Genomic DNA, 24,687 nt, shown 5'->3' on the forward strand with positions numbered 1-24,687 from the left:
GGAAGTGAATCTGAAAAAGTAGTGTGAAGGTGATAACCAGGTAGACCTGTAGCAGTGTCTAAAATTCTGGATCAGTATGATTTGCAACTAATTTTCGCTATGAAACACCACGTGAAATGGAAGCAAAAATATTTGTTTATTACGAACAATGATTGACTGTAGGATTGGTGGCCCTTTTTGAATTAATGAGTTGTCAAGATATTACACCTGGGACTGTAAATAACATTTAGCATGGTTTTAGATACATTTTGTACCCAGCGAAAAATAACATCGAACAATAGAAGTCAAGTGTTTTAATGTTAGCTGTAAATATAGTCTCGCGGGAGCATCTGTTATTAGTCTTCTTTATCAGTCTTTTTTTTAAAAACTTGCTGGTCACGGCTACCGCGTGACTCTAATTCATCTCGACCTTTGCAGGACTTAACCCCATTAAAAGCTATTAAACCAAGATAACACTCATTGAAACAGCTCAACTGATTAAATCGGATCTTCTCTGGTTGTGCACAAGTGTCTGTTTTCATGTGCGATATCGCAATAAAGCTGGTATTATAGCTTCAGTTGGGTAACCGATTATAAAGGAAACGAAAGGAAACAATGGTATGTGTACCTTTGTTCACGAAATGAGACAATGGCGTGCTTTTGTAAACCAGCATTCTTGAAAATGAGCAACATAATGATTGTTGACTTAACACGGTTTGGAAATAATTTCTTCATATTTTTGGTGTTATCTGTCGTTTACATATCCTTCCTAAAACACAAAAGTGCGACCTCTCCAAACACCTAAATTAGCTAAAATTTAGGACATGTTACAAAACTATATTGTCTAGAATTTTAGAAGAGTACTTTTAATATTGGCCGGTTATTTTTCACACAGCGAAGTTAACTAGGCAATGTACTATTACCTATAACATTAACTAAAACACCAAAGTACGAATATTTCCAAACATCTAAATTAGCTAAAATTTAGGACATGTTAAAAACTATATTTTCTAGAACTTTAGAAGAGTACTTTTAATATTGGCTGGTTATTTTTCACACAGCGACGTTAACTAGCCATATCCCCATACTTTTAACGTAGGGCTATTTGTAGAGGTCACGTGTCAATGGGAAAGAGCACTGTGTATTGTGTATAGGAAAACGGACAGTAACTGCAGTATGGGGGGGTAAAAACGGTGATTTTCATGAAAAGGGGTAGTTTTAAAATTGTTTGTAACGCATTTAGGGTTCCATTTTAATCCGCTTTTCAAATCTGCTGAAACTCCGATTCCGAAAAAAGTTTATTCCAGTGCCGGAATTCCCCGTTCGTAGAAATGTTTACAGCATACTCCAAACCTAGAGTGTCACTCTATTATGCAAATATATTTCATGACGTGTTACATGTGATTTAACCATGGCCTTGTACTTCTATGTAAAATACTGTTTAGATTAAAAAACGTGCATATTAATTAATGACGTCATATAAATGTTACTTGAATAGCTTTGAATTATGGTGGGTATATAGTTCAGTGGACAGACGGGGAGACGAAAATCATGTATTTCAAAAAGATTTTCAGGACTTTTATAGATTCCTCACATTATTTACTACACTTGCTGGTAGATTTGTGCGTTTCCCATTCTCTGGATTACTTTAGGAAATTATATTTGCGGTAGAAAGCATGAAAAGGGGACACGATACCGGGACACGATCATCAACTTAAGGTGCCGAATTCGGAACCAAATACGATGTAAATACTGCTTATAATGTTGCCTCTGGATAAATAACGCTGTATATTGGTATTTTATATTCTCATAAAACTACTTTACGAGAATCCAATCCGATTCATGTAACAATCTACGAATCTGAAGGCCTCATGGTACACTCTGAATTCATCATGTCATTATTTATAATAGACCTAAGAGATACCGGAGGGGGGAAGGCCTATATCCGGGAGGGGTAGACTTTTAGTGTTCAATGACAAGAGCTGACAAGTTAGTAGGCCTACAAAAAATTGTTCAAGTTGTCAAAATCCATCAAAACTTGTAAAGTGGGTCAAATTTAGACAAAAAACTTGTTTAGGGGGTCAAATTTAGACAAAAACTTGTTTAGGGGGTCAAAATTAGACAAAAACTTGTTTAGGGGGTCAAATTTTTTTGGGAAAGCACGCTAAAAACTTGCTTAGGGGGTAATTTTGCTCACAGAGGAAAACTTGTTTAGGGGGTGTTCGAAAAAAAATTGGTCACGCATGCGTACACTCTCATATTTGAGTGGCCCCCCGGGAGAAATGACATCTGCTGCACATCGATTTTTGCCATTCATTGTGCTCCTATAATTAAAGACAGAGATAAAAAGAATTTATCGCGTCTGATGTCACTGTCAATTACGATCCTTGATTGGTTTACACAGGTTAATAGCGCGTAAAAGGAAGACCGATCTATCTGGTGCTGATCGGAGAAAAGGAATAGCAGCTAATGGCGAAAAATTACGTACTTTTACAAAGCAAAAAGCAGCCGCCCCGCTTTTTCAGGCATTGTTTACATGGTGCCTTCGCGAAAGAAAGTTTCCTACTATAAAGACCTAACTTTTGAGATGGTTTGCATGTTTGAAGGTGCAAAATTAACAATAAGGCGCCCGGTTATACCGCCGCGTTCAGCAAGTCATCATCACGGCACTTGTAAACAAACCGTGCTCGAATTTGATTGACACATACTGCAGTTACTGTCCGTTTTCCTATACACAATACACAGTGCTCTTTCCCATTGACGCGTGACCTTACAAATAGCCCTACGTTAACAGTATGGGGATATGACTAGTTAACGTCGCTGTGTGAAAAATAACCGGCCAATATTAAAAGTACTCTTCTAAAGTTCTAGAAAATATAGTTTTTAACATGTCCTAAATTTTAGCTAATTTAGATGTTTGGAAATATTCGTACTTTGGTGTTTTAGTTAATGTTATAGGTAATAGTACATTGCCTAGTTAACGTCGCTGTGTGAAAAATAACCGGCCAATATTAAAAGTACTCTTCTAAAATTCTAGACAATATAGTTTTGTAACATGTCCTAAATTTTAGCAAATTTAGATGTTTGGAAATACTCGTACTTTGGTGTTTTAGGAAGGATATGTAAACGACAGATAACACCAAAAATATGAAGAAATTATTTCTAAACCGTGTTAAGTCAAAAATCATTATGTTGCTCATTTTCAAGAATGCTGGTTTACAAAAAGCACGACATTGTCTGATTTCGTGAACAAAGCCACACATAACATTGTTTCCTTTCGTTTCCTTTATAATCGGTTACCCAACTGAAGCTATGAATACCAGCTTTATTGCGATATCGCACATGAAAACAGTCACTTGTGCACAACCAGAGAAGATCCGATTTAATCAGTTGAGCTGTTTCAATGAGTGTTATCTTGGTTTAATAGCTTTTAATGGGGTTAAGTCCTGCAAAGGTCGAGATGAATTCTACTGTAGACATGACTGCATCATGAGATGACGTCAGACGCGATAAAATATTTTATCTCTGTCTTTAAGGGCTGGGGTATGAACGTTTGGACAGTATTTATTGTGGGACATTAGAGCACATCAGACATGTCGAATTGCATTCTGAATACGAAGAATGTCATTCTGATATCAAATAATTTTGATTTTTGAAATTCGCAATTTAATACACATTTTATGGCAAATCATTAAAAATTGATATTTTTGATATTTAACAGTACTTGAAGTAAACTTTATAAATCTGATGATTTATACTTAAAGTGTATGTAGGTGGGATGAAAAGCCGACGATCAGTTGAAAATTTTGACCTTTCGTATTGAAGATATGGATTTTTTTTCTTTTTATACCAAAAAAAATTAGGTCTTTTTGGGAAAGAAATCCATAACTTCAAATGAAAGGTCAAAATTTTCAATTGACTGTCGGCTTTTCCTCCCTGCTACATACACTTTAAGAATATATCATTAGATTTATATAATTTACTTCGAGGACTGTTATATATCAAAAAATTGAAAAATATCACATTTTTATAATTTGTCATAAAATTTGTATTATATTGTGATTTTCAAAAATGAAAATTATTTGATATCAGAAAGACATGCTTCGTATTCAGAATGCAATTCGATAGGTCTGAGGTGCTCTCATGTCCCACAAAAAATACTGTCGAAACGCAATAAACGCTCATTTTAGATCCCTTAAAGGAGCATATTAAAATAACAGATGTGGAAAATAGGAGTATAAACTGACCATAGATACCAGTTGTAGTCCTACTGTATATGGCATATTGGATGGCCTAGGGGAAAGTTAGCCCATATTTGCAAGACTATCCTTGCCTTCAAGGTGAAACAAACCTACTCATGTTACCCTCTGGCCATGGGCTGGCCTGGTGTCAGATCTTACCCAGGGAAAGATGACATTCCAATATCGGCCTTTAAGTAGGCTATATCACGTCCCAAAACAGAAGGCGCACTTTAACGATGGTCTTAGTATACACTTCAGTGATTTAAACAAAAGGTCTCAGATCATGTTGAAATTGTGGTTATTTGTAGATTCAATCTCCTACTCTTAATTGATAACAATTTCTTTTCACTGTGAGAGTTCCATTTTCATATAACATTGGATCGATTGAGCCCATATTTATTGGTCGAGCTATGAGCATGCTGAGTTTTAAAATATTGGACGATGGACGAGACGTAGTCGAGTCCAATATTTTAAAACTCATAACGAGACCAATAAATATTGGGCCTAAGGCATCAAAATTAATTTTATAATTATCATTTTTTGGGTCCAAAATTTTCACACACTTGGAAAATTGTGCTTGAAATACAAGGCTTATTTTCCATTGAAAACTGTGTTATAGCAACTAACGGTATTAAACCAATGCAGACTGAGCAACAACACGTGTATCTTACCTGGAAACATGTTGATATCAAAGTAGCGACCCTTGATTACATATTTTGTGTCTTGTTGCTGCACATCATATCGACCACGAAGCTCCACATAATTCATGTTTGTCGGCTTCTCGAAACGAAACTGGCATGTTGATCCTGAATCTCCTGCCCGAAGCTGAACATGTGGAATTTGCTGTATCACAAAAAAGATGTATGGAATATATATAATATATAATAATATGTGTCGGCAACACATTTCTGTTACATAAATGATGTAAATCGATCTTCACTTCTACGTTAACATTTGATTTGACTAAAAACCCAGGTTGATGGATATTTATAATGAGCAAGGGTTTAAATCATGTTGCCCTTTATCAATATAATGTAGCATCTCAATGTTAAAGGAATCATTAGTGTGAGAAGTAATTTCATTAATACAGCCTGTTGTGTATTCAGATTTCCTGAACGGGGGTACAAACGTGTGAATGTGTCAACAAAAACATCACATCAGTACCCCCCTGTCCCTGTTCAGTGCCGTCTAAAAATAAGAATCGATTTCCCAGGAGAAATACACGCAGAGATTTGGTCAATTAGTACCTGGGATGTACTGACGTTCCATATGATTTCGAAGGGGGTGGGGTGGGGGGTGCCGACTCTATCCCCACACTGAATACAGTCTCTGCTTGCAGTGGCGTATTAAACTAGGGTCGGTAGCGCCCGGGGCAAGAAACAAAATTGGCGCCCTTCCCCCCCCCCCGAGAATTTCAGTTAATTCTCAACAGAATTGCGCGCGGAGCGCGAAATTTTTGACAAATAAGGCCTACCACTAATTAATTTTGGTTACTAGAAGTTGAATATCGGTCTTAAAATGTTCTTTCAATAGATTTTCTGTTGAAATGCGCGCGAAGCGGGCGAAAATTTTGACTTTCATCACTTGGAGGGGCGCAGAATCGATGCTGGCCCTGGCTGAATTGGTCAATTTGGCGCCCCCTAACGGTAGCGCCCAGGGCATGTTGCCCCCCCTGCCCCCCTAGTTACGCCACTGTCTGCTTGTTGATAAACACACATCAGTGATTATTTTAAATTACATTCTATATAAAATTCATATTAAACATGAGACGTAAACTAACCTCTACTCTTTGCGAGACTTTCCAACTTTCTGGTTCTATTTCTTTCAATGTTATTGCAAGATCTTTCTGTTTTCCTCGGACTTTAATTGTTTGCTCTTCAGCGCATTCCACGCATTGTTTTCCACATTGTTTCATCCTTATCTCCTGTGAAGCGAAAACATTTTTTTAATGATCGTGCAGCTAATCTAATCAATCAAACAAACAAACCAATTACATCTTTTCTAAAAACCACAATAACGGCGATAAATAAATAAGTCAGCTGATTATTTCAAAATGTACACCAAAAGCACAAGCATGCTATAATGTAAATGGTCTATACTTCTAATACACTATTTGTAGAGGTCACGCGTCACGCTTCTATTCATCTGCTGCACATCGGTTATCCCACCCAGCTGGTGTGCCCCTTTCTCGTCTAAAACAACTCCTTTTGGGTGCTGAGACGAGCACAAGATCAAACATTTGAGGAGGAAGGGACTCATTTGCATCACCGGAATTAATACTTGTGATCATGGGTTTCAAAACATTAGGAACATCTTCGATTAAAATAAGTTGAACAAAACCCTACAAATGACCTTGAAACTAGTTTCTTACCTCAACACGACTCTTGTGTACAGCATACACTGTCACATATACACACTGGTTCTCTGGCATCTCTGCTATGTCAACTGCCTGTGGTACAAACATTAGAAGCTTCATTTTGAAAGACCTGAATGATGACAATGCAAACCAACTGAAGTGCTCAGTTTCAAGCATCGCTTTGCTTTCTGTAAGGCTCTTCAGCCGGACTCCTTGTGTTATATCTCCGGCATTTGTACCTGGAACTTTCTGCCAAACTCCTGTAAATTAAGAACAAACAAAAGTTTAGCTTTCAATATGATCTAAATGTTGCATGATAGATCGAAATGCAATAGAAACGTAGATGACAAAAAATTCAAATGAAAACTATTATAATAGCCCTTACATTTTCATCCAATTCATCACCACATTATGGTAGAATATATACCGTAAAATGGGGTAACTTTGGGCACTTTTCAGAGTTTTTAAACCACTGCTTCCAAACAAAACCAATTATATTGCTAATTATCTCTTTTTTATGACAATAGGGTTCACTTCTACACCTTGAAGTTGAAAAAGATTTTCTAATAATTTTGTAAGGGTGCCCTAGGGGTTCAAAATAGCCTGACCAAAGTTACCCCGCATTTGGGGAAACTTTGGTCAGAGCATACATTCCACGAAGAAAAAAAAAATTCAGCACACATCCTTGCTCACAAATATTTTGGTCAAAAATCCCGATTTTTTCATAAATTTCGAGGAAATTGCACATGAGCGACTAATATTTCTTCCAAATATATTTCTGAACAAATTGACACCAAATATGACTAAAAACAATATCGCTGTACAAAAATATGACCATTTAAAAATATATATTTGACCGACCAAAGTTACCCCGCTGACCGAAGTTACCCCATTTTACGGTATCTAACTAAATTACATTCATGAATAAAAATGCCCTTATGATCTAATTTCGTAGTATTTTCCGATGACATGTGGTCTCCGTATTTCAAACCGGAAGTCGTTTTTCATGAGTTCCGGAAGTAGTATTTTGTGAGTTTTTCCATTGAAAATTCACCTCTTACAAACGCCCCCTTAAAAAAAATGTTGCGCCTCTGGGCGTTAATTAGAGAGAATACGCGTTACGGTATGTGATGTAATAAAACGGGCATCTGGCAGGTAGTTACACCTGTAAGTGTATTCGGATGTCTATAAATGTCGGCTATTCAGGCATTAGGCCATTGGAGGAATACACTGTGATGTTCAACCTCATGCTCAAGTTGAATTGAGTGCAATATGCGCATGCAGAATTAATTTAGGTATGACCAAACATTAATTTTAATTAAGAGGAGGTGTACCAAATTTTCGCACTTGAGGGGTTTATTAATCTGGTGTTTACCAATAAAGTATGTGGTGTTTATGATGAATATGACAAACAAGCCGACATACCTTGCTTTGACTTGAACCAAAGATTGATATCATCATCATCAAGTTTGCTTATGTCAAAGTCCTTGAAACTCTCAACAGAGTGGGGAAGGGTGATGGTTACTGGTTTGTCAAAAGATTCAATTTCACCGGCAGTACAACTGACAATGGGAGTTATCATCAGATGATCAGGATCAATTGGTGGGAAATCGTCAATATTCTCTTGTATAGACATTGACACATTTACTGCTGGGATGTCCTTCCCGAAAGCGCCCTCTGGAATTTCACATTTGACTCCAATCTCTGGAAGTGAAAGGTTTCCTCCTTGGAAGTCCACTTTACTCTGGTCACTTCTGATGTACTGTAACAGAGCCGCTGAAATTAGAGATGATGTAAATAACATAGATTATACAATTTGTGAATACTCTCACCAGGAATCAAGGTGTTTAAAATCACAACCCAGCTGAAGGTCAGTGATACTGATCGCGCAATGTTGATTGCTCCAAGATATCTTTACATTCTGGTTGACTAGATGAATTTAATCTCTAGTAGATTATACAATGCTCTTCTGCTGTGGCTTAATTAATGTCCAACTGAATTGTTTAGCTTATATAAATTTTAAATCACATTTTCATGTGGGGTTATTTATCCTATTCACTAGAACATAGGCGAGTCTTGTGAGAATAATTTTGATTTAGTATTTTGCATGTCCTCTAGTTTGGTATCAAAAATATATATGTGGTACATAACAAAATGGTTTCATATTCAAGCTTTTTAATTTTTGTATTTGTTTTAGCTATATTTCCAAATCTCAAATGGTCCAATTTTGCAATGTTCATGTTTTTTGTGTCACATAATTATACAATGTTGTACAGAAACTTACTTGATCTCTCCAAGCCCTTTTGCCCGCTGAAGATCTGCCAAACAAATAAACAAACAAACAAACAAACACATCAATAATATTACACACACACAAACATAAACATATCTAAATAAAACTTGTGATGAATACACAGCACTGCTTATTGTCCCATACCTTCAGATATAACCCAATATAGCAGCTGAGACATCTGAGGTTGACATTCACTACCACACTTGTGATGACTACACTGAACTGCTCAGTGCAGTCCGATACCCTCAGATATAACCCAATATAGCAGCTGTGAAATCTAAAGGATGACAATCACTACCACACTTATACTACCGTTTTCGTCCGGAGTTTTCGTCACTTGGTCACTGTAAAACTGCCATGGACCGCGTTTTTTTTCTTCCAGAAGCCAGACCTATAGTTGTGTATATTATGTATCATGATATTTTTGGTACTTTTGTAAAGTGTGCTAGTAAAAGTTTTCAATACGTCATTATAACTTTCTAAATACGTAGTAAAAACGTAACATAAGTGCGTCCTGCAATAAAAAACAAAATATACAATAAGTTTTTTACGTTCCTATAACGTTTTCAGGACGTTTTGGACGTTTTTACAACGTTTTCTGTAGGTCCTGGATACGTCCTGGGTGACAGAAAGAAATGTTTTTAAAACGTTGTTTACGTTGTGAAAACGTTTTTAGAACGTCTCTTAATAACGTTTTTAGAACGTAAAAAACCTTCAACAAAATTACGTGTTTAAAACGTTTTATCGAAACGTCTAGAAACATCAACGGTACGTTCTCAGAACGTTCAGAGAATGTTATTTGGTTAGCAGGGTTGTGATGACTACACAACACTGCTTAGTCTGATACCCTCAGGAATAACCCAATATAGCAGCTGTGACATCTAAAGGCTGACACTCACTACTCACTACCACACTTGTTATGACTACACAGCACTGCAATTTTTGGCACAGATATTTTGGGCAGCGTTTCTATGTTGCACCCTAAAAAGGTGTAAGAAAACGTTTGGAACACGATAAAATATGCATAATTTCATGTTCGCTGCGCTTGTATTATATGATGTTTTAAATTTGGTTTCCCCCAAATCTTGCATGTGTAAAAAAGAGAGAGAGAGGGGCAAAGGTTTGTTGGCATGTCAAAAGGGCGAGGGATTTTTCAAAAAGGGGAGGGGAAAGCAATTTTTGGAAGATCATTTTGAGAATTCTCCAACGTGCCCATGGTGCCGGGAGAACACATACATATTACACAGCCTCTAATATTGCTTCTGGAGCGCTTTGTGTTGACAAAATATCATCTGGAATGATTAACAAAAATCATATTACTTGAGTGTACTGTGTCACATGTCGCATAACAATTATTAGTCTTTTACTAAAATGGAAAATTAATCTAAACCCACCTCATTTGGTGTACAACGACTGAACTGCTCAATATATGTAATTATTGCATTTTCATCTGTTTGAGGGTTAACAATGTTGTCAGCATTCACAAGCTTAAATAAGAAACAAGAAATTATTATTCTTAGCCGTATTACAATAAAACTGTAAAACAATGATAACACCAGAACATGTTACTGTGTATTGATTTCCCCAGATTTAGACACAACAAGTAGATTGACAAAATGTGTCTCCGCCGAATACGAGATCAGAAAAGACAATTCGTGTGAAGAATGAAAATCATTTGTAAAGTGATCCCTAAATGACCTTTGACCTCGTTTGACATCACACACGCCGTTGTACCCAAGGGTCATTGTGTTCAAATCCATTTTGGAGAAATGACAAAATGTTCACCTTTTGAGATCTATTCAATGACATCACTTTACCCCGAAATGACCCAAGATTCCATACCACACCACTCTTCGCCATACAAACATTCTCCCAGCCACATTTCCCTAACATAATATGATATTTAAAAAAAGAAGGAAATTTAATTAGGCAGAGGCGGGGCTCGAACCCACGCTGCACTGCTCCGCTATCACGTATACCATATGACCAGCGCCTTAGACCGTTCGACCACGAAGGACTTGATAGTGTCATCGTGAAAATTTAAACATATGCCTATAATATTTATGAATCGCAATTTCATTACTACATCATATTTTGGAATTTTATCTGCTTAAAACATTAATGTGTATTATAATAAAGCTACCATTATTTATATTGTATCTGCTGATGCTGTGCATGTGTTTTCCCGCAGTGCGGAAGTTGTACTACGAAGTGCATCCGAACTCCATTTTGAAGCAAATGCTTTTGACAAGGCATTGGATTGCTCCAGTTTGCATCCTAAATCCACATTAGACCCCTAATTTTACGAAATCAAAAGATTAGATTATCATAACAACAAAACGGTAATCTTTTGTCGGGTCTAATGTGAAAATTACATAAAAAATTACAGTTTTTACAGAATTAATTTTCACTTAATTCCAAAAATGAAAAATGGCGTATGTAAGATTGAAATAAATTCTCTACCTTCTATACTAGATCAATTGTGACGCAAGTTGTTATCAAAAATTGTTGTGATAGATGTACAGTTAATATTCATATTTTCCATTACCTATTTGATGATACAGTTTTTACACAGAAAATATTTATTTGAAAAACCTGCCACTCGGCTTTTTCCGGAAAGGTCACAGGGTCGCCGTGACCTGTGCAATAATTACAATTAAAATTTTTCTTATTCTAACAGCAAGCGTTTCTAAAATGCAGTATGGCGAAATGTGGTGTAATTCCATACCGTCCTAATTTACCCCTTGATCATTCCATGTACGTATCATAAAACATTATCAATTTCTTAGCACCATTCGGGCGCCATTTTGTTTGTCTTTATAACAACCTTAATATAATCAGGTTATACTTTCTCCCACTGTTGTTCGACACAGGTTGTAATTTGTGCTGCCAGTGTGACTTCCCAGCATGTACACACAAAACGTTTTCGACATCATTCGCAAAAGGTTTTTAAAGGTTGTCATAAAACGTTTAAATGTCGGGTTATATAAAGGGTATATTAAGAGTATAAAACGTTTTCATAACCTTAAAAACATTTTTGATAATCTACTGCTCAGCAAACAAAAATGTTTTACAGAAAACGTTTAAATGTCGGGTTATATTAAGGGTATAAAAACGTTTTAATAACATTCCAAAAACAGTCTTGAAAACTTGATACAAAACATTCTAAACAGAATGTTATTTTGGGGTTGAAAAATATTTTGCGAAAAATGTTTGCCCAAAATATTTTCAATAACGTTTTAAAAAACGTTTTTATGACATTTATATAACCCGACATTTAAATGTTATTAAAAGGTTTTGAAAAAACCACAACATTTAATGACCATGCTGGGTTCAAATATTTTAACATAATGTTATTTAAGTATTGACACAATATTTGGCAAAAATGTTTGAAAAAATAGTTTACAATAACATTTTTTGAAAACATTTACAAATATTGTTGCAGTGCCAGTGTTTTCATACAAAACGTTTTAAAACGTTATCATGACCTTTATATAACCCGACATTTTAGTGTTATCAAAACGTTTGTACCTAAACCAAAAGCCAACATATAACTTATTTCAAACGTTTTTAAAACGTTTTTGTGTTTGCTGGGTTACCACTTGGCTGATACAATTCACACATGGAGAACTTGTTGATTTCCATATGAAACTATTCATTTATTATATTCCAAACAATGAAATTAAGACATGTCATGCTAGAATGATATTACTTACTTTATAAACGTTAAGCCAATTATCAGCAAAATCCATGGCTTCTGCTATGTTTCCCCTGGCATCTTCTTTTTTCCAGACTTGCCAGTCTGGAAATGCACCTGTTATATCAAATGTAAAGAGTAAATTAATCAAATTATCTAAGCTGTAAAATCTCTGCACTTTGCTGTCATGTTTAGTTACTTACTTCTAATGTAATGCATACTTAGCCCTACCTCCAGATCCTCCAAATTTGGTACAGTTCGAAATTAACTTGATGCAAACACTTCCAATGGCTAGTATTGCTATTGGCAAGCTACTGGTCCCCCTTAACACAGATGCTATAGATATTGGTATATAGTTACTTGTCCCTCCCAATATAGATGATAATTATATTGGCATAGCTACCTGTCTCTCCCAACACTGATGGTAGAGATATTGGTACAGCTACTTGTTTCTCCCAATACAGAGATGGTATAGATATTGGTATAGCTACTTTACCTGGAAGAATATCAACAGACAATGCCCCCTCCTTCCCTCTGGTGATTCCACTGCCTACTTTATTTGGGACTAGAACTAATACCTATCCAGACATGACCGGGGCAGTATGTCCCTCCTGTCCCCAGGTTACACTGACTACTTAAGCTGGGGCGAGCATCAATAACTATCCAGACATCGCAGGAGGTTGTCTGCACCTCCTACCCCTCCCACTCTGGTTACACCATAATATCAATAAGTGCCAGACATCACAGGTGACAGTCTGCCCCTCCTACCCCTCCTTCCATCTGGTAACACCACTAACTACTACTAATATTTGGCGAAGGCTAGAATATCAATAAGTAACCAGACATTTCAGGGGACAGTCTGCGCCTTCCCATTCTGGTAAACCACTGAGTACTAAATCTGGGTTGGAACATCAATACCTATCAAGACAGGGGAAGTCTGCCCTTCCCACTCTGCTTATCCCATTGACTACTTTATCTCGGACTAGAACATCAACTACTATCCAGATATCGCACGGGATAGTCTACCCTTCTTGCCCACTTCCCCCTCTGGTTAAACCACTGACTGCTTTACCTGTGGCTAGAACAGCAAGTACTCAGACATCTCAGGGGGCAATATATTCTTATCTATGGTTACACCACTGTACTTTACCTGGAACTAGAACATCAATAAGTGCCCCTAATGCCCTTCCATCTTGCCAGTCTTTTTTAAAATTGCTGATGTTTGGTGATGGGAGTTTTTCCCTTAACCATTCCAATAACCTTTCCTTCAGAGATGGTTGCTTGCTTGTTGTTGGTCCCCCTCCTTGGCCTCCCCTGCCTCCTCCAAGTTTGGAATAATGCTGGATGAGTTGCCATACCAGACCTAAGATGTACTTTCGGTCACCATCTACAATGTTTTCCTTCCCTATATACAATATAATAAAATGATATAAGGGAACAGCCCAAAAGTTCGACGAAGCCCTATAAACGAAAGTCCTTTCGTTAGGGAGGGAGGGGGGATGGGGGTCAAAAGACCGATTACGTTTGTAAAGAAGTAGTTAAAACATCGGTCAAAGTTGATCTTTTTTTAAGGATTTAATATATAATTGTAAAATTTTAGTATTTTCTGAAGTACGATATTGACATGAGTGGTTGCTTCAATATGATTTCAAATAAATATAGAGTGCAGTACTCGTAACTCGCAACTTGTAAGTTCATTTTCTAAAGCAGCTGTACCGCACTTCGATTCTTTTTTATTTGAAAATCCAGCAAGTCCTAATTTTTTATGAAGACAAATATTTCAAAATAAAATGGAGTTATCAATTACATACTTTTGCAATACAAATACGTACCTATGCCTATCAAGGGTACATGTTCTGTGTCCTTGAGAAATGCCAAAGCCATTGACACCACATCAAGCCGGCGAATTCTATCGGTTGGTAAACCTGATTTCTGTTGGTTGCCAGGTACATTCTTTTTGGACAATGCTTCCACTAAAGCAATCAGCTTTAAGCCATTTGAGAAATCCGTTTCCAAGTTGTCAATGTGTTCATCAACGGTTTCTAGGTGTTTATTGCACCAATTACGAAAGGCCTGCAGCTGAGTCTCTTCAGTGTAACTACCTGTTGGATTGGACCTGAAATAAACAAAAAAAAAATACATGTTCATATAGAACAATTAAGCAAATTCCTTTCTTATTATCGTAGGGCCTTAGCTCAATAGTGATTGTTTCTGTTTTCGTAGCCTTGATTCAAGGCGTCGTCCTTTCCTTTGGCGCTAACCATATCAAAATACTAGAACAAAAATAGTCTCCGCCGAAGGCGGCGAGTCTAGGCAAACAAACATCCAACGAGCCAGAAAATACTTAGTATCCGCCGAAGGCGGAGTTGGAGGTAATTTTACCGGCGCCGAAGGCGCGCGATATGCCAGAAAAACAGTCTGCGAAGAGTCTAGGCAAAATTCCTCCTTCGATTCATTCTGATTAAACCCTCAGCATGAAATAATTTCCCGAATGCTCGCACATAAATCGGTACCTATTCAGTATCACCTGCAGTCCGCAGTTCGAATTTGTAGAATCTTGATTTGAAATGGTATATTGAATAATTTATGCTGAGATTTGTCTTTGTCTTATATTCATAGCCTTTGCAAAAAACTAACTCAATAGATTGACTTAATCATGATTATTTGTTATTGATTACTTACATGTTGATGTTGATGTATGCAAGGTATGCAATGTACTCTGTAACAATTCAAGCTGGCTAAGGCTTCAGGTTTGAATTCCTGGTTATGTTGAATCGTATTTAGCCTGTGTACAGCAAAACAAACTCTCTAAATTCTAAAGAGTGAAAAAGTCAATCCTCCTCGGAGTGACTCCTCGGGTCAATCGAAAAGATTGACATTTTAATCTACCAAGAGTGAAAATCACATATTTTTCTCCATAAGAGTAAAATTTTCACTCTGCAAAGAGTGAAATTTCAATCTTTTAGAGTGAAATTTTCAATCGTTTCACAAAGTGTTCCCTCAGCACAATCTCTCTCGATTGAAGTTTATTTATGTTTATTAAATTTAAACACACTTCAATCGAGATAGATTGTGCTGAGGGAACACTCTGTGAAACGATTGAAAATTTCACTCTAAAAAGATAGAAATTTCACTCTTAGCAGAGTGAAAATTTTACTTGTATGGAGGAAAGTATGTGATTTTCACTCTTGGTAGATTGAAATGTCAATCTTTTCGATTGACCCGAAGAGTCACTCCGAGGAGGATTGACTTTTTCACTCTTTGGAATTTAGAGAGAAGGTACGCACAAAGAACACGTAGATATTAAAAGGGCATTTCGTGATCCACAGCCTCATCCGACCACTTCTCTCCAAAAAAGTTATGCCACTGGAAAGCTCTGGCTATAATGTTCATGTACCAAAAATTTCTTGCAGATTAATTTGTTTAGCAAAAATATCGTCAAATTTGAATTTCGTTCTGGTATTCCAGAACAAAATTACAACAGTGGCCTATGGAGCAGTGTAATACACATAATGCATAACTTGCAAACGCAAAACCGGAATCAAGCGAAATTTTGGGAGAAAACTTTTTTTGTGGATATCTACTGAAAAAATGCCATAAAAAGAGGATGCTAGGATCACGAGATCCTCCTTTAAGCTAGTTAGATATTCGGATATTTGGATATTATTAAAGGACATTATTATGCCTAAATTGGGATATACTTGTTGCATCTAATGTTATTTTAGATATTAGGATATTTTAGATAGGCCTAATTTGAATTTTTAGGATAATTATTATGGCTAATTAGGACAATTTGGATAGTTCAGACAATTTTGAAATTAGTAAGGTCATTATATTATTAACGGCATATTTCATATATTTGGATCTTTTAGTTGAATTCAAATCAACTTGGGGGCTGCACCATTTTCCACTTCAACGCAGGTCTAAGACTGACTGTTTGCCCATTTTTCTCATCCTAGGAAGTCGATTTATTTTCTCAACTTCTCGGTGGCAGTGGCACTTTTAAGATTCTATATGAAAGCATTTTTGATAGATTATCTGGGCAATTCCAAGCACCATCATTCCGCAACGCGAAGTTTGCACTTGAATTATTTTTAATGCAGCAGCCAATTTATTTTTTGTAGGTGAATAGTATAATGTATACTATTTTGGTATAGGTGAAGATTAAGGTGGGAGAAACTTTTCTAAACGACCCTAATTTGCATAATTATGCAAACTTCGCGTTGCGGAATGATGCTTGGAATTGCCCATCTATCGCGTTTCCATCAAGTTTTCGTCATTAACGATTTCGTTAAAACTCTTTCCAAGTTTACCATCTGTGATATTTACGTTTTTGGCAAGTGTAATCATTTTATTGCGTGACATACTTTGGTTTATTCATTGTGTTAAAATAATTTTACGACCTACCACTCAAACAAGTGAGGACTTCCTTCTGGCGAGGCATTTAATATTTACTACATATTCTCCCCCTGTTCTTTGAACTAAGCAGTTTGTTTCCAAACCATAGATCCAGAAAGAAATAGGTAACCTACTTTTAATTCAGTTGGCTGTGCGGGGTCAAACACATTCATCATGTTCATATGTATTTCTTTCTTCGAGTGAAGTAAATTGAGGTTAACCTACATTTAATTCATAGTAAATATATAGTAAATTAATTGACCTGAGCGCAAGAAGGCCGTAAGTCCACTTTGCCCCTCAACATCTATACACTAAAGTTGCGTATAGTTTCGTAAATATTTCACAACCTTTCATGATGTTTTCACCCTGGAACATGTATTAAACATTATAAAACCCTAAGAAACTATACATAACTTTTAATGTATACATGTTGAGGGGCCAAGTGGACTTACGGTCTTCTTGCGCTCAGGTCTTCAAATAGAGGTAACTACTTTTAATTCAGTTTACTTGCGCGAACAAACATGCTTAATTATATTCCTTCTTCGTGTGATCACAATAGCCTCATAGTAACTGAGAAGGCACTGTGCAGGGTTAAATTAAATGTTATTCATTGGCAATCTAAAAATAGTCAGACTATTTAACAATGGAAAGTTTAGAATCCGTGAAAAAAATAGTTTCAGGATCTAACAATACCTTAATAAATCATAAAACATAATAAAGAGAGACCTACTCTGAGAAGTCCCATTTATTTCCTCTTCGCGTGATAATAGTAATGTAAAGATATATTATACAAAAGGGAAAAGCATTACTTTTGTGATATAAAAAGAGTGTTTGATAGTTGCCATTTTAAAGTTACACTCTGTGAATTAAATTGCTTACTATTTTATATTTATATACGAGTGTTCCACTATCGTTTGTTACCAGATCTACATTTAGTTTTGTTTAAATTTAGATATAATTACACACACACGCAAAACATACGATAGGCCCTAAACAGCTAAACAAGCAAAAATACAATCAAGGAATTTAACATCATTAAATGCAAAAGATACCCTACTGGTTATACCGTTTCAAAAATCCAAGAGGCACATAATTATTGTTGTAGAGAGGATACTCAAGAAAGTTGTCATTTATATTAAGGGGGTGCTACACCCATGTGGTAAATTTGTGACTATCTTTGCATTTTTCTCAAAAAATAATTACACACTGGTAACAAAAGTTATGTATATTATTGGGGCAAGGTATCCAATTACTACTACTGAAATTTCAGTCACTCAAGACAAGCAGTTCAGTATATATGATAGGAAACGAGGTACATCCTAGCGGTACCTTATTTCTGATCATAAATAACAAATTGGGTCACTGAAATTCGAGTATATAGTAATTGGATTCCTTGCCCCTATAATATACATAACTTTTGTTACCACTGTCTTATTAGTTTTTGAGACAAATACAAAAATAGACACAAATTTATAGAGGGGTGTAGTACCCCCTTAAAACACAAGTTCCTGTGTGCACGGTGTGGTTTAAAGGGGCATTTCATGATCCACAACTTCGTTGTGCTTTAAATCGTGATAAATTTGGATAAATCACAGAAAATTAAGGTAAAATCGTCAAAAATGCTTTTATTAAAATTGTGACCGATCACTACAAATCGTGCTAAATTTTGATCAACCATAGCAAATTGAGGTTAATTTTACAAAATTGTTTCAAATTTTGATCAATCCGCTAAAATCGCCTAAAATCGCCTAAAATTTGCAAAGAAAGCTTAAAATCTACAAAATGGCGATGAATTTATCATGTGCGATTTACCGCGTTTTCCTATGTGGCACGGTGTCTGCTAGAATCACAAAAATACTTGTTTAATTATAGAGATACAAGTTCACCATTGATTCTGATAAAGATAATGTCCTCACTCAAAAATTAAAACACTTTGGTTAGGCTATCTCAAGATCAAAATGATACAAATCAATAGTTTATTGCACATACCTATATTTCTCCAAGTTGTCCTTTAAGTTGAAACTCTGACTGCTGTCTTACAAGTTTCTACACCAACAGGTCGCTACCCTGTATAGAGCCAGTATTATTTCCTACTCCGGTATGAACTGATTCCCTGCAGCTGATTGGCGCTGTCTCCTAATATAAATGTGTCGAGTTAACATGATACATAGGACCAGGATAGGTCAGAAATCTAAATAACAATAAGTAAACTTGGCAGTGACATGACGTGATATCCCTATTATGGATACAGATATGGATAGCGTCAGGTTCCTAAAATAAATGTAATTGTTTATTGCTGAATTCTTGAAAAATTTTGAGGAAATAAAACTGACTGAAATTTGTTTTCAAGCAGAATGAATGTATAGTTAATATCTGCTATCTACTGAAGATAGCATATGTTTTAATTTATGGTAGACAATTGGAGAAATTTACCAGTTCAATCAGCTTAAATGTTTTGGGTGAATTTTGGAATCCATCTGAACTCATCTGCATTAGGAACTTGAAATTTGTAATAGCTTTTAAGTGTAGGGTAGGCTATATCAAAATGATTGGTACCCTGCAGCTTTATCGTTAGACTTCTCCGTAGTCCACTTGCCCATGCATTTTGCATACTTTGGCTATTACATTTAAGCATAAAACGCTGATTTGTACTGATTTGTGTGCAATTCATAGATTTTCACATCTGATATTTTCAGTCACCCTACTCCCTCTGTTTGTTAGCTTCCCAAGTGCAAGTGGACTACTTACTTTGATTTGCGGTTAAAATTTTTAAAACGGGACTCTATGGAGAGTTAGGCCAATTTCTGGCCTAACTAAAATTGGCCATGATGTAATGCATCTTTAAATGGACCTGGCTTGTGATTGGTCGCCCAGATCGCGCTATGGTTTAAATCCTCCGGGCACGTGCAATTACCATTAACTACATCGTACACAGCAATCTATGGAATTTGCGGCATGTTTGATCTGGCGCGAAAGTTAAACTCTCAGTGGTGTGTATGGACGTACATTTAGCGCGTCTTACTACCATGCTTGGTACTTGCGGTTAAATTGGATTGATAAACAAGAATGATTGACAGTGTGTTTTAGATATCAAAGTCCCATGGTTAAGTTCTGCTTAAAAGTCAAATTACATAGTCGGATCTTTTACTCGGGCTTTCGCGATCAATAAACTGGTAGATTCCAAAATCAGAATTGCTCAATATTAAGTGAGCAATATAATTATGCAAGATATGTTACATTCAATATAACTTTTATTGTCACTAACCATCTAATTATATAAACTCTTTATGACCATTTTACTATTGAAAACTTTAATTCTAATAAACATCAGTATAATTTTGAGTTCAACGGAATGCGTTCATCATGATTAATATTATAACATATGTTTTTAATCAAAATTCGACTATGGCATAGTCTACTTTATCGTCTAATGAAACGCCCGCTTCTTTGAAATTCTACATTAGACTGTAAGCAGTGGAGTACCGTAGCCGCTCCTACCCCGAGGGGCTGAAGGAAATTCAATTTTGCCGCCCCTTCCTCTACAGCCCGAAAAGGTTGACCCAACTTTTTTTCGGTGGTTTGAAAATTGAAGAGGAAAAAAAATAAAATTTATACTTTTCAAATTTTTTCCGCCCTTTTTTCTTTACTAATTCTTTTTGGCGCCCCTTATTACTCTGCCGCCCCTTCGTTTGCCGCCCCTTCTTCTTGCGCCGCCCCTTCGTTTTGGCCTCCCCCTGCTTTTACCCCGGGGGGCTGGCGCCCACAAAGCCCCCCCCCCAATACGCGCATGGCCTATGCTTCGACTATATTTATTATACAGCTCAACTTACCGTACTTTGCCTAACCAGACAGTCCATGCCAAAATTGTTACTACACCTTTACATTTCATCGAATCTCTTTTGATGTCTGTCATTTTGAACATCACACTTGAAAGATGTATGCTATGTAGAAACTTTATTTTGCAATTTCATAATTTGCATATTATTAGCATATTTGCAAGAAAAAACATGAAAATCAATAAATACCTATATTTTTCACAATTTCAATATTTTATTAGAAATTAAGCATGAACGAAGCTGTTAAGGGTATACGAGGTATTGTTGGTCGAAGCAGCCAAACAAAAATTGATTTTCATTATCTGAATCAATATATTATTGAAAAATAACACTTTGTTGTTTTGTAAAAGCTCATTCTACAAATCATATATGTATACTTTGAAAACTTGCTTAATTTATTATTGTTAATGAGTTATGTACGTTTTACAAAAGTGTTGTTGTTTCAGCCCTCTTTACAACATAACTCAAGAACCACAGGGCCTACAAAAGTATATCTGTGATATTTGAATTCTTCTACACGCTCGCAATGAATTGAGCAATGCAATTTTTGCTAAAGCTCACTACCATTCGCAAGATGCTGTGAACTACCAAATCGCAACACTTTAAAATAGTGTCAAACCTTAAAACAGATTTTGATATTTTTGCTTATTTTTCCTTTTTTGCCCCAAAATGTGTAAAAATCAACATTTTTTGGATGACCTATATTTTCTTTGAATATTTATCAAATTTCTTAAGGGATCTAGAATGAGCGTTTATGGCGTTTCGACAGTATTTTTTGTGGGACATGAGAGCACCTCAGACGTATCGAATTGCATTCTGAATACGAAGCATGTCTTTCTGATATCAAATAATTTTCATTTTTGAAATTCACGATATAATACAAATTTTATGACAAATTATTAAAAGTTGATATTTTTCGAATTTTTGATATAAAACAGTCCTCGAAATAAATTTTTATAAATCTAATGATATATTCTTAAAGTGTATGCAGCTGGGAGGAAAAGCCGATGATCAATTGAAAATGTTGACCTTTTATATTGAAGATATGGATTTTTTCCCCAAAAGACCTTTTTTTTTTTTTTGTGTTTTGGAAAAAAAATCCATATCTTCAATACGAAAGGGCAAAATTTTCAATTGATCGTCGGCTTTTCATCCCACCTACATACACTTTAAGTATAAATCATCAGATTTATAAAGTTTATAAATGCAATTCGATATGTCTGATGTGCTCTCATGTCCCACAATAAATACTGTCCAAAGGTTCATACCCCACCCCTTAATTTAGGTATAATACAGTGCAGAAAAAGATGTCAAAAAAATCTGTTAAAACAGATTTCCAATAAATTGTTCCATTTTCCATTTTGGGTTAAATACTCAATTTTCATGCGCGGGATATTTGAAACATAAAATGAAAACATGTCCATTACACTTTTTCCTCGAGATGTACTATAATATCAAGGTTACGGATATATTATTGTTTACCCAGGTTGGTCCGTGAGGAACACATGCTAATCCATGGAAAACCATGGACCGTTCCAAGCTCATACAAATGCACAAGCCTGGATAGCCAGTGTAGGCTAATATATGCATGCTGGCCTAGATAGCTTTGATAAACAAAGCAAGAAATGGAAGAAAATAGCTAGGAAAAGAGAAAGAGAGAAGGCCACTCCCAAACACAATTGTACAATTTTACTCTTAGCCCTTACTTCGTGAGAAAGGAAACTGGAATTCCAATCTCAGGCCCCGATGCAAAGGCTTCCCTTCTTATCTTCACTGATCCATCAGAAAACCTCATTATAACGAAATCTGATACAAGAAAAACCCTGTTATAAAGAAGTATTTTTCCAAAAAACAAGATACAAAATTCTTTTGTTATTTATTGTTTTTACAACCCTGATATAACGAAATTTGGATATAAAGAACTAATTTCTCTGTCCCTGACAACTTCGTTATAATGAGTTTCCACTGTACCTATTGTTATGAATGATCAATGAAAAGGTTCAGAACTGGGCTAGCTACTAATGGTCTGTCAAGTATCTATAGTTATTTTCATGACTGTGTCAACTCAAAAATCATGCAAGGTCGAATGTAGGAAAAGTATGATCAGTTGAGCTGTACGTTTTTATAAATACGCACGTGACCACCTCCACGCTGCCATAACAGCTTGTATAGACAGCATGTCTCGAAGTGACCTTCTGCATAGTGAGTGGTCTTCCTATACATTTGAATGCAAAGGCGGAACAACATGAGACTGCTGTGCAGCAAAATTGTCTATTTTGTTCATCTTTGTGACTATATTGTAAACGTTTTCGTCGTTGAATATTTTTTTCCGTCGTCAAATAATTTCAAAATGTTGTTTTTTATAACATAGGCCTATTATAAAAATTCGGAATCCCCGCATGTGTAATAATTTTGCTATTCAATCATTACTTAAATTTGATGATATTTATCTATCATTTTCTGTATATTATAATCCCCGAAGTGGTCAATGCGTGAGGATTTGGTCACGCTTGCTGGTCTTGGCATGTCATGCCCATGGGTCACGTGCGTACTAAAATACGTATTCATAAATGATAGTCGAAGCATAGTGTTAGATCGTCTTAAAATTATACAATTCATAGTTTTATAACCTTTAAACGTTACATAAATTTACATAATAAGGTGGATATCATACTGCATTTTGACTGGGACAGTCCTGTCCAAAATCACTGGATATTGATGGGTACCAATTTTGATACACCCTGTATACAATCATGATTCAACAAAGGAATCGAATAGACAGCTCCAGAAATACTTTAAAAAACCTGAATAAAATCTTTTCAAAAAATCTTTCTCAATCTTGGCAGGTGCCTAGATTCAAGACAAAATGTTTTTAACCTGGGATGGCCTTATCAGTGTTGGTTACTTTGTGAAGTGTGACTCAATCAGGGCAGACTTGAATTGTCGTCTCCCCTCGTCTGTTTCATTAATCAGGCTTGATTTTTATAGCCCGCCCTCATCGTAAATTTTATACTTTGATAACGTATACGTATATCGTGATGGCGCTATTGCACATAATACATAATGGGGGGGGGGGGGGCACTCACTATGCTCACTGAAAAGATGCATGGTCACTTTGAACTCATTTTTCATTTCCTCACGCCCTATGACCCCCTTTATGTTTTTGGTGTTACCGAATGACCATCTTTTTTTCTTTAAAATGGCTAGAAATTCGATCGGCACTCACGGTTATATGGGCCCAAAATCACGGTCCAGGTCTCATAATTGTTGGCTTCTCATCTAATCCTAATGACCCCTTTTGATGCAAATTTTGATAGACCCTAGTTTTGAATAGCTGTGATACAACCTCGTTACTTCGAAAGTCGATTAGAAGGTGATTCTCGAGGGTACACGACAACCCCTTCTTCCAACTAAACTGTTATCATGGTTATGAGACAAAATTCCCACTGAATATTCAGTCGAATAATTTGAATTTTCAATCTAGAAGAGTGATTCTCAATTAATCTTTTAGGGACTGAAGTTTGGGAGAAATCTTTTCCGATTGTTCACTTGATTTTCATTCGAGAGATTAACACACTTCGTTTTTTCAGTCTTTCACCGATTGAAGTTAGGGACACAATCCTTTCTAACTGAATAAAGATTGAACATGTTCGCTGTAAAAAAAACATGAGAGCGTGGCGCAATGGTTAGGGTACTTGCCTTTATAGTGCATGAGGTCACGGGTCCAATTCCCGACGGTGGCGATTTGCTGGGATATTGACTTGGGAAAAAAATTGGCAACCTCTGTAGATTAAATTCAGACTTCTCCGCTCTCCTCATGGTTCATTTAGAATTGGGTAAATGAATCATGAAAGTACTCCGTCCTTCGGAGGGGACGTTAAGCCGTC

The 24,687-nt window shown here is 36.1% G+C and overlaps 1 protein-coding gene across 11 annotated transcripts in view; it reads right to left on the reverse strand.

The window, feature by feature from the left end:
• LOC140150879 (uncharacterized) overlaps positions 1 to 19,098 on the reverse strand; it is a 45,077-nt gene extending 25,979 nt beyond the window's left edge. For all 11 annotated transcript variants that reach the window (XM_072173031.1, XM_072173034.1, XM_072173036.1 and 8 more), the window contains exons 1-11: positions 18,954 to 19,098; positions 15,249 to 15,351; positions 14,399 to 14,682; positions 13,717 to 13,971; positions 12,586 to 12,683; positions 10,264 to 10,356; positions 8,861 to 8,894; positions 8,002 to 8,352; positions 6,592 to 6,836; positions 6,001 to 6,144; positions 4,892 to 5,063 (exon numbers count right to left, since the gene is read on the reverse strand). In XM_072173031.1, the coding sequence (XP_072029132.1) occupies positions 4,892 to 5,063; positions 6,001 to 6,144; positions 6,592 to 6,836; positions 8,002 to 8,352; positions 8,861 to 8,894; positions 10,264 to 10,356; positions 12,586 to 12,683; positions 13,717 to 13,971; positions 14,399 to 14,682; positions 15,249 to 15,250 (1,678 nt within the window). In that variant the 5' untranslated portion in view covers positions 15,251 to 15,351; positions 18,954 to 19,098. The remainder of the gene's footprint in view (positions 1 to 4,891; positions 5,064 to 6,000; positions 6,145 to 6,591; positions 6,837 to 8,001; positions 8,353 to 8,860; positions 8,895 to 10,263; positions 10,357 to 12,585; positions 12,684 to 13,716; positions 13,972 to 14,398; positions 14,683 to 15,248; positions 15,352 to 18,953) is intronic.
• Between the last annotated feature and the right edge of the window lie 5,589 nt (positions 19,099 to 24,687).

This window comes from Amphiura filiformis, chromosome 4 (genome assembly GCF_039555335.1).
Source record: "Amphiura filiformis chromosome 4, Afil_fr2py, whole genome shotgun sequence".
In the NCBI taxonomy this organism is placed as follows: domain Eukaryota; kingdom Metazoa; phylum Echinodermata; class Ophiuroidea; order Amphilepidida; family Amphiuridae; genus Amphiura; species Amphiura filiformis.